Below are 10,372 nucleotides of genomic sequence, written 5' to 3'. Positions count from 1 at the left end.
GCAACCAGGTGCCACTAGACCACAAGATCATTGGCAAAAATGCATAGTATTAATAAATAAATGAGAGTAAAGTACTTTTTTCTAGGAGGAATTCTTTTTTTTTTGTTAAGTACTACTGACATTTTTATAATTTTAGTATCTGTCCATATATATATTTTCAATATGTGACATGATAGTCTCACATATTTAGACCAGTTGTTATACTGTGGACCATGGTCCGCAATGCATTGTAGACCATGGTCATAAAACGACGTTGTTTCAGTAAGTAGGAGAAACGGCTGCCGTAAGTTGTAACGAAGCTCCGTAACTGATACTACAGTTCATCTCAAAATATACTGTCTCATATTTGTTTTTATAATATCAAAAAGAAACTACAATTGTGTTGAAAGGGAACTACAGTATATACAAACTGATACTGAATAACAGTTCCACATTTTTTTGTGTATATTGTCTAATGAAACTGTAGTTATATCGAAATGATATTGTAGTTGTGTTGAAAGGAAACTGCAGTGTATTATAAAAGAAACTATTAGTTGTGTTGAAAGAAAATTGAATAACAGGTTCACATATTTGAGTGTATAATATCGAATGAAACTGCAGTTATATCGGAAAGGAACTGCAGTTGTGTTGAAAGGGAACTGCAGTTGGGTTGGAAGGGAACTGCAGTTGCGCGAGACGGAGACCATTTCAGCCGTTAGTTTTCATTAATCAAAACGACGTTATTTTGATGCACGGTCCAGTAAAATTTGCGCATTTAGACCCATGAAATCGTAGTCGTTATACAGTGTACCATGGTCCACAATGCATTGTGGATCATGGTCACAAAACAATGCCGTTTCAGTAAGTGGGAGAAACGGCGATCGTAAGTCGTAATGGAGCTCCGTAACTGATACTACAGTTCATCTCAAAAGATATTGCCTCACATTTGTTTTTATATTATGGAATGAAACTGTAATTATATCAAAATGTAACTGTAGTTGTATTGAAATGTAACTGCAGTGCATATAAACTAATACTGAATAACAATTTCACATTTGTGTTTTTATATTATTGAATTAAGCTGTAGTTATATCGAAATGTAACTGAATTTGTGTTGAAATGTAACTGCAATGTATATAAACCGATACTGAATAACAGTTTCACATTTGTGGGTGGATATTGTCCAATGAAACAGTAGTCATATCGAAATGATATTGTAGTTGTGTTGAAAGGAAACTGCAGTGTATTATAAAAGAAACTGAATAACAGGTTCACATATTTGAGTGTATAATATCGAATAAAATTGAAGTTATATCGAAACGAAATTGCAGTTGTGTTGAAATGTAACTGTAGTGTATATAAATTGAAAGTGAATGACGCGAAACGGAGACCGTTTCAATCGTCTGTTTTCATTAATCAAAACGACGTCGTTTTGATGCGCGGTCCACGGTAAAATTTGCGATGAAACCGTAAGAATTTTTATAGAGATTAAAAAATAAATAAATAAAGCCAAACAGCGCTTAAGTTTTGTGCCACACAACTAATTCGAAGAAATTTACCGCCAAAACGACAATGCTTTCGTCGCCATTGCTGCACCACCCGTCGTCCTACTCCCTCTATCTCCATCGAACCCAGCAGCTCAAGCTCCTTCCTCGTAGCCGCGAGTTTCCATTTCGGTCTCTCCATTCCTCGCCGCTTGTGGGGTTTCACAAGGATGTTCTCGCAACTTTCGTTTCTAAATCATCGCTTTCGTCTTCTTTTTCTTCTTCTTCTTCTGTTTCCTTGGTCGGGGATGATTTCGAAGTGGAGCTTGGGCGCTTGCTGGCTCTCTTGCCGGAAGAGATGCGGCGGGGAGTTGGGGAGCATCCGGAGCTGCACCACTTGATCGAGGTTGTTATGGACTTGGGCCGCAAGCCCCTCGCCCGGTTCCCCTCCGGAGACTTCGTTTTGTCGGACCATCCGATTACTATGCAGGATCTTGAACATGCCACTTCTCAGGTGAATATGATTGTTGAACCTGTTTGTTCTTTGAAGTTTTGATTGACTGGTCCTTTTTTCTCAGTGTGTCTTCTAAGTCTTGCACTCTAAGTGTTTGATAAATTTCTAATAAGCTGTTCCCTTTTTCCTATAGGTAAGTAAAAGGTTTATGTAAATTTCGCTATTGAAGTTTGAAAAAATATGGTCTTTTCCTCCTTTTTCTTGTGAATATATGGTGGTACTGTTTGTCTCTGATTGACTGAATAGCAATTTCTATAATTGTGCTATTAAAATGTCATTTTTACTTTCTTCGTTGGCCAGTAATCCAATCCATTCAGCTATTTTATTTGAGGACTCTTTGTAAAGTTTCCATTTAGCATAATCATAGAAAAGGTTGTTCTTTTAAGGTCACGATGCATGCAAGTTGGAACTCATGGTTCCTCTTGTTCTAGGTTGGGGATTTTGCTATTGATAACAGAGCAGGCATTAGCCGGACCTTGCACCGGATCAGTGCCATTAGGAATCGGAAAGGTAGGATTATTGGTTTAACCTGTCGTGTTGGCCGAGCTTTATCAGGAAGTGCCAACTCATTGCAAGATTTAGTAAAACTTGGGGCTTCTTTGTTGCTAATTGGACCTCCTGGAGTAGGAAAAACTACAATTATCAGGTTAGTAATTGTTATGCATACAGATTAGGGACTTCACTTTTTATGTCATTGTTTTATTATTATTTTTTGGGTGGGGGTGGGGACACATTGCTTAACATGCATTGTTGTCTACATGACTGGCTAAAATGGAGCAATATTTTTCTTATCATTAGGGATATAGCTAGGATGCTTGCGAATGATTATGGGAAACGAGTCATGATTGTTGACACTTCAAATGAAATTGGTGGTGATGGAGATATACCTCATGCAGGAATTGGTAATGCACGGCGCATGCAAGTGCCACACACAGACATGCAACACAAGGTAATAAAGAGTAGCTTGATTTTCCCCTTCTTTTTTGGTGGGGTTAATGCCAGTTTCCCATGTTTTCATTAGTTTTGTTGTTTTATACTTTGGAGTGCTGCACTATACTTAAATCTTTAGAGGGACTGAGGGAATAACTATTGAATCAGCATATATATATAATATAAATACACACACATTTATTTATTTATATCTTATGTTGTCATTACTCCTTAATTCTCCAATGGAATATTCTTTTTGTAGGTCTTGATAGAAGCAGTTGAAAATCATATGCCACAAGTGATTGTAATAGATGAAATTGGTACTAAACTTGAGGCTATGGCAGCAAGCACAATTGCACAACGTGGTATTCAGTTGGTTGCAACTGCTCATGGTGTAACAATAGAGAATTTGGTGATGAATCCAGCTCTGGAGATGCTTGTTGGAGGTGTACAGGTATTTTTTTTTTCTTGACCAGTAGGTCATAAGTTCATGCCTTTAAAACTCTCAAAATTGATTCATTCTCAAATGTACAGTGGTATACAAAACAGCGTGCAGTCATTTTTTTATACTCTTCTACTCTTGTAAAGGATTTTTCAACTGCTCTAGCTCTGCAATAGCAACTTTTTGAAGAAGTAATCAATGCAAGCTAATAATATTGCTATCATTCTCAGAGTGTGACACTGGGGGATGAAGAGGCAAGCCGGCGTGGTGTTCAAAAATCTGTACTGGAGAGGAAAGGACCCTCAGCTTTTAGCTGTGGTGTTGAGATAATTTCGAAGACAGAGTTGCGAGTTCACCCTAATTTAGAAGCTACAGTAGATGCTATTCTTTCAGGTTTTGTGTAACCCTCTTTTCCTACCTACCAAATCATGTGATTGGCTTTCACTCTTTCTTATTTCATGGAAGCAATCTTTGACATTTTGTTCTACTCATGTTGAGAAGGCCGTCATCCCATCTTTGAAGTTCGCAAGATTAATCAGAGATCACAAGAGGAAGTGGAGGAAGAGTTGACCATCCAGGAATTGCATGATAGAAGTGACAGTGTCATTGTAGGTATTTCACAGATGAATGGTAATATACCTGGCCATGGTGATTTTATTTCAGAGATGAATCAAGGCACAGAAGAGAATTGCTGTAAAAATGAGGATTCTCTTTGCCTATTTCTTTATGGGGTAAGATACTACCTGCTACTCATTCCTAGTAGAAAAACATGTCAAATTAAAGATTTCTTCACTCTGAAAACAGCCTAGCATCTACTGAAATAAATTACTCCACTATTGTAATAGTTGAAACTTCTTTGCTGCTAGTTTTATTAATGTGAAACACATAAGTATTAGTTTCTTGAGAACTTAAGTCATCACTACCTTTTCTCTAAAGATTGTCCTCCAATTTATAATCCTTAGAAATTTTATGATTGTAGAACCGAAAGTGAACAGATAAAAGAACCACTTCTTGCATATGTATGGAAATAGTAGTGCATGGAACTTATATATTTAGCAGATGCTATAGATCTCAGAGGCAAGTGTGGTTCAAGGGATTAAACAGTTAAAGATAGACCATGCCATTGAGTTTACTGATAACATCAGCGAAGCAGATGCTCTCCTGGCATTGCAATCCAAGCTCAAAAAAAATTCTGGAATTCAAGCTGCTGCAAGATCTCGTGGCATTCCTATATATGTCTCAAAGGTAACTGTATCAATTAGACTACTTGATTCAATGTATAAACCTCAAGAATAATTCACATCTTCGAGATTGTGTTTGAATGTCTAATCATATTTAATTACCTTAGGATCTTCATTTATGAGTGGATCTAATTTTGCAGACAAGCTCCTTGTCACAGTTAACCAAGGCTGTAGAAGCTTTAGTTGCTGATTGTGCTGATGGTTTTGAGTTTTTTGAATCTGAAGCTAAGATCAATGTGTTGGAAAGGATGGATGCTTTGGAGGTGAATATGATTTATTCTTTTTTGAGTATATCTAGTTTAAATACCAATTTTCTTGATGATTATATACTTTAAAAGCTAGAATTGTAACAATTTCCCATCATATTATGGTAGCATTTTTCATGTCTAATTGGATTTAGTTAGATTATGTTGGAGCACTAGTATTTCCTTTGTTTATTGAGCATGATCATCATAACATCTTATGAAATGACCGAATCTTTATACATACCCTAAACTCCCTGTGATACCATTTTGCAATCATGTCATAAGAAGTCATCTCTTAATAGCCTTGAACCTTTTGTTACTTTTTCATAGGAGGCAAGAATAGCCATTGAGCAAGTAGTAATTCCTAAAGGGGAACCTGTGGATCTACTCCCTCGGCCATCAAATATTCTAATACTCCAGAAGGATCTTATTTCCAAATATAAGCTGAAATCAGTGAGAATTGGAACAGAACCAGATGCTAGGCTCCGCATAATTCCTTTCCAGAGTCCTTTGGAAGAAAATAGTCATAGCAGTGAAGGCGACAATGATGGCAGTGGTGATGAATTTGATGATTTGTTGCGACCCGATCCTGACTCTAATGGATCTTCCTACACCGTGGATCGATTGCCTTTACTGCCAGATTAGGTAATTGCTACGTATTCATTCAACCTACTATGCATATACATGGCTTAGAGCCTTTAGATCCTTCTGCTGTGTTTGATGTGTTCAACATCCTGAAAAGCATACTAAAAGATTTCACGCTTGGTTACCCACTGCAATTCATGTATCTTATTCTGAAAATCAACAACCACAAAACTTCATTCAATCAAAACAGTGTTCATACAAACCAGACCCACCAGACAGCTAGGAATAGAATAAAAAAACTCTCCCAACTCACTACAAGCCATACATAAAGATCTTTTGGCTAAAACATGTGCTAGCACATTTAATTCACGAGGAGCAAAAGTAAATAAAACAGGTTCAAGCTGCTGAAGGAGAACACAGATCCCATTAATCAAACCACCAAACGGAGTAGGATCACCATCACGCTTCACCGCCCTTGTAACAACCTGAGCGTCTGTTTCAATGATCATTTGCCTCCACCCTTTACTCTTAATCCAGCTAAGAGCTTCCCGAGCTCCCATGGCTTCCGCCTCACAAACAGTAAACAGGCCTTCAACACATCGCATAACGACCCCTACCACCTCTCCAGGACTATTTCGGACAACCCATCCAAAACCCATCCTCCTATGATCAAAATTCATAGCAATATCAATATTAATTTTCAAAAATTGAGAACGAGGGGGGCTCCATTGTCCCTGCCGAATCTGCACAACATGTTGACAGTTTTGGTTAACTTTAGCAACATGGACAGCTTTCCAGTTATTAATAAAACCGAACACATGGCGAACCCGAGACGCAAGGTCCTTGCACTAATTATTCCACACAATATCATTCCGATTTTTCCAAATAACGACCACTTTCTCACACATCTCCCGTGACAGAGTGGTCCACATCTCCTCTACCCACCCTTGGACCGAATCCATAAACCCTAGCTCCAAATTTCCTCCCAGAACCCTCCAACACTCATGAGCAAAAGTGCAATTGGCAAATATGTGAACAGCGGCCTCAACCTCATTACCACACAACGGGCATACAAGATCACAATAAACCTGCTTAACGATCAAAGCATCTTTAGTTGGGAGTTTCATATTACACAAAGTCCAGAAAAAACATTTTAATTTCTGCGACAACCTCAAACTTCCAAACTCCAGTCCACTCATAATTCCCACTACCCACACTCAATCCCTGGGCCAATCTATACGCACTACGAACTGAAAACATACCAGTATCCTCCCCTGACCAAAATATGGAGTCGTGCATTGGCATCGAGAAAGTAGGGAGGCTCAGAATTAGAGAGCTATCTCTAGGGCAGAAAATATCATTAACCAAATCCACATCCGACTTTGTACCACAAACAAATAGAGATTTAACAAGAGGGTTATTTAAATAAGGAGGTTCAGGAGTAGACACTGTAGGATTATCACAATCAGGAAGCCATGGATCTTTCCACACACTCACTCTTTCCCCGTCCCCTATTCTCCACCTAACACCTTTCCTCAACAACTCCTGGGTTTCCCGAATACTGGACCAAACAAAGGATGGATTCGACCCCTTCCCTACATCCAAAAAAGATGAATGAGGGAAGTATCGAGCTTTAAAGACTTTAGACACCAAAGCATCAGGTTCATACAACAACTTCCATCCCTGCTTCCCTAACATCGCCAGATTCATCTCCCTCACCCTACGAAACCCCATCCCTCCTAAGCCTTTTGGTCGAAATAAGTCAGTCCAAGTGCTCCACCTAATACCTGTCCCGTTATTCTCACAACCCCACCAAAAAGAATTCATCAACTTCTCAATTTCATCACACAAACCCTTAGGGAAGAGGAAACCATTCATAGCATAATTGGGAATACTCTGGAGAATAGTTTTTAGCAAAACCTCACGCCCTCCCCGAGACAGGAACCGATTTCCCCAATGGAGAATCCTATCCCGCACCTTATCCCGAACAAAACCCAAGATCTCACGTTTAGGCCTCCCCACGTACCCAGGCAGACCCAAATACCTTCCCTCCCTAAATATGCTGGTCAGGAATACCCAAGATATCACAAACAGCCTCCTTATCCTCCCTATAAACTGTATTCCCAAAATTTATAGCAGATTTAGCCAGATTTATTTTCTGACCACTAGCTAGCCCATACTCACAAAGAATTTCCTTTATACACCCCTCCTCAAGACTATTTGCCCGAAAGAAGAACAAACAATCATCCGCGCGAAAAAAAGATGAGAAATCCTAGGAGCTCCCCTACCTACACTCACCCCATGCAAGCCACCAGTCTCCTCACACACTCTCATAATCTCACTCAAACTTTCAGCGACAGTAATAAAAAGACATGGTGAAAGAGGATCCCCTGCCGTAAACCCCTAGACGGAGTTATCGGACCCCACTCCTTCCCCTCAACCAAAACTGTATAAGTAACAGTGGACACACATTCCCTCATGAGACGCACCCACCGCTCACTAAAACCCAACTTCTCCATAACCCTACCCAGGAAACCCCATTTCAGCCGGTCATATGCTTTACTCATATCGACCTTCAAATCACCAAAACCCCCATTTTCCTTTTTCATTTGATTCATGGCATGAACATGTTCAAACACAATAAGAACATTATCCACAATAGACCGCCCCGGAATAAAAGCACTTTGTGCCCAAGAAATTACAGAGTTTAACACCCCCCTTAGTCTATTTGCTAAGACTTTCGCAAAAATACGATGAGCAACATTACAAAGCGAAATAGGCCGAAAATCATACAGGTTGTTTTTTCTTTGGGATAAGTACAATGTGAGTAGTATTAATACTATCAGGCAAGATACCAGTATTTGGAAAAGATTGGCAGAATAGAACTACCTCATCACCAATGACCTCCTAGTGGGTCTGGAAGAAAGCGGGAGACAATCCATCAGGGCCCCGGGACTTGTCAGGGTGCATAGCAAAAACATCAGCTCGAACCTCCTCATGCGTTATCTGCCTCAACAGATCATCATTCTGGGCGTCCGAAATACGTCTTCGAACACAATCCAATACTGCCCGATCATCCCCTTCCTCTGTAGAATACAGATTCTGGAAATAATCGACCATAATTGCAGCCTTACCCTCCTCATCAAATACTGGTATGCCACTGGAATCCTGTAAAGTGCGAATATGATTTCTCTGCCGTCTGCCATTAACAGAGGCATGAAAGTAACGCGTATTACTATCTCCTACACTATACCAGAGTTCTTTCGCCCTCTGCTTCCAGCGGTCACTTTGAATATTAAACAAAGATAAATACCTCTTCTGAACTTCCTCAAATTCTCGCAACCCCCGCTCATTAGTTCACATACGTAGCACACTCAACCGAGCCCTACAGTGATTTAACTCAGCCAAATCACCCTTATTTCTCCCTCGACCGCAACTCCAGATTTCCTAATTGCTCCTCTATTGTAACATATATTGTATTTCCTAATATATTCAAACGCCTCAACGTCTCACATAGACATAAGAGCACGTGAGACACCATCCTACAATATTAATAATAGCTAATATTATTTTTAAGCAACACTTCATTTATATATTCATTATATCTAAAACGCTTGAGTTTTTACGCGGATTCCTCTCTACGTCTTTCATCAATAAGTATGCACCATTGCCAAAAATTATAACTATTCAAAGTTTAGACCTTCACTGCTTCAATATCTTTACACAAGTTGACAATAAATAGTAGGGAAAATGTCATTTTTTTCCCCCTATGTTATGTGCATATAGCACTTTTCATCCATGAGTTATTAAAGTGGTTGTTTTTCCCCCTCAGTTATTTTAAAAGTGGTCGTTTTCCTCCCTGTAATGTTAAATTGACATTTTTGTCCTTAAAAATAATTATTTCATTTATTTTTATTCTCCAACCAATTATATTACTAATATGTATGGAAGATCACGGTTCGATACGAACCTAATCGAACACTGTAGCAATTGAACTTAAATAATATGGACAGTTACGGTTACAATTCAGAACCGAAAAAATAAAATAAAATAATTGTTGAATTTAGACTATTTTTAAATAAGAAATAAAATTATAAAAATAAATAAATAAATAAATAAATAAATAAGTTTTGATTGACGGTTCAAAATCGAAATTGGAACCGAACCGTACCAATTTATCAAAATAAGTGTTTGATCATTTTCAATATATATGACTGTGGTTCAGTTCCGGTTCACGGTCAACAATTATTTAATTTTATTTTTTCGGTTCTGAATCGTAACCATAACCGTCCATACTATTTCGATATGATTGCTACAGTGTTTGGTTAGGTTCAAACCGAATCGTGATCATCCATACATATAAGTAATAATTTGTTGTAGAAGAAAAATAAATGAAATAGTTATTTTTAAGGGCAAAAATGTCAATTTAACATTTTAGGGGGGAAAAACTGCCACTCTAATAACACAGGGGGGAAAAACTGCCACTCTAATAACACAGGGGGGAAGTGCTATATGCACATAACATAGGGAAAAAAAGTGTCATTTTCCCTAAATAGTATGATGATGGGGGAGATAAAGTTGGATATTTGTTGTTTGTTTTCTTAGGTTGTGGATGATAATCTCTGCAAATCACATAAAACTTAACAAACAACCTATTTCAACACGAGAATAAATATCTTCTATATGAAAAAGTTAAGATATCTCATTCTAAATTATTTTAAGAAAAAATCAATTCTTTGCCTTCATATAAAGAAAGTCTTAAATCATATGAACTCAATAAGACTTTCACCAATTAAAGAAAATAATAATTAAACTTATTTTCAGAAACATTCACCAACTTTGCAAATCACTTTTTTTTTCTTTTTTGATAACTGCTTACATTTATATATATATATATATATATATATATATATATATATATATATATATATATATATATATATATATATATA

The 10,372-nt window shown here is 37.8% G+C and overlaps 1 protein-coding gene across 1 annotated transcript; it reads left to right on the top strand.

The window, feature by feature from the left end:
- The first annotated feature begins 1,535 nt into the window (after positions 1-1,535).
- Positions 1,536-5,682, top strand: LOC116021757 (uncharacterized protein ycf45). The gene is made up of 9 exons (XM_031262231.1): positions 1,536-1,977; positions 2,409-2,623; positions 2,776-2,926; positions 3,170-3,361; positions 3,580-3,742; positions 3,851-4,080; positions 4,418-4,594; positions 4,731-4,853; positions 5,166-5,682. Exons 1-9 carry the CDS (start codon positions 1,552-1,554, stop codon positions 5,478-5,480), a joined length of 1,992 nt encoding a protein of 663 aa, XP_031118091.1. The 5' UTR covers positions 1,536-1,551; the 3' UTR covers positions 5,481-5,682.
- The last annotated feature ends 4,690 nt before the right edge of the window (positions 5,683-10,372 follow it).

This window comes from Ipomoea triloba, chromosome 6, assembly GCF_003576645.1.
Source record: "Ipomoea triloba cultivar NCNSP0323 chromosome 6, ASM357664v1".
NCBI lineage: Eukaryota > Viridiplantae > Streptophyta > Magnoliopsida > Solanales > Convolvulaceae > Ipomoea > Ipomoea triloba.
The sequence above is the reverse complement of the archived record's forward strand: the minus strand, read 5'-3'. Positions and strand labels throughout refer to the sequence as shown.

Bases quoted from the DNA above. Each gene is read 5' to 3' on its own strand.
- LOC116021757 (XM_031262231.1), top strand. From the start codon at position 1,552: ATGCTTTCGTCGCCATTGCTGCACCACCCGTCGTCCTACTCCCTCTAT. The intron at 4,081-4,417 runs GTAAGATACTAC...CAGATGCTATAG, and splicing joins TTTGCCTATTTCTTTATGGG to ATCTCAGAGGCAAGTGTGGT. The intron at 4,854-5,165 runs GTGAATATGATT...ACTTTTTCATAG, and splicing joins AAAGGATGGATGCTTTGGAG to GAGGCAAGAATAGCCATTGA.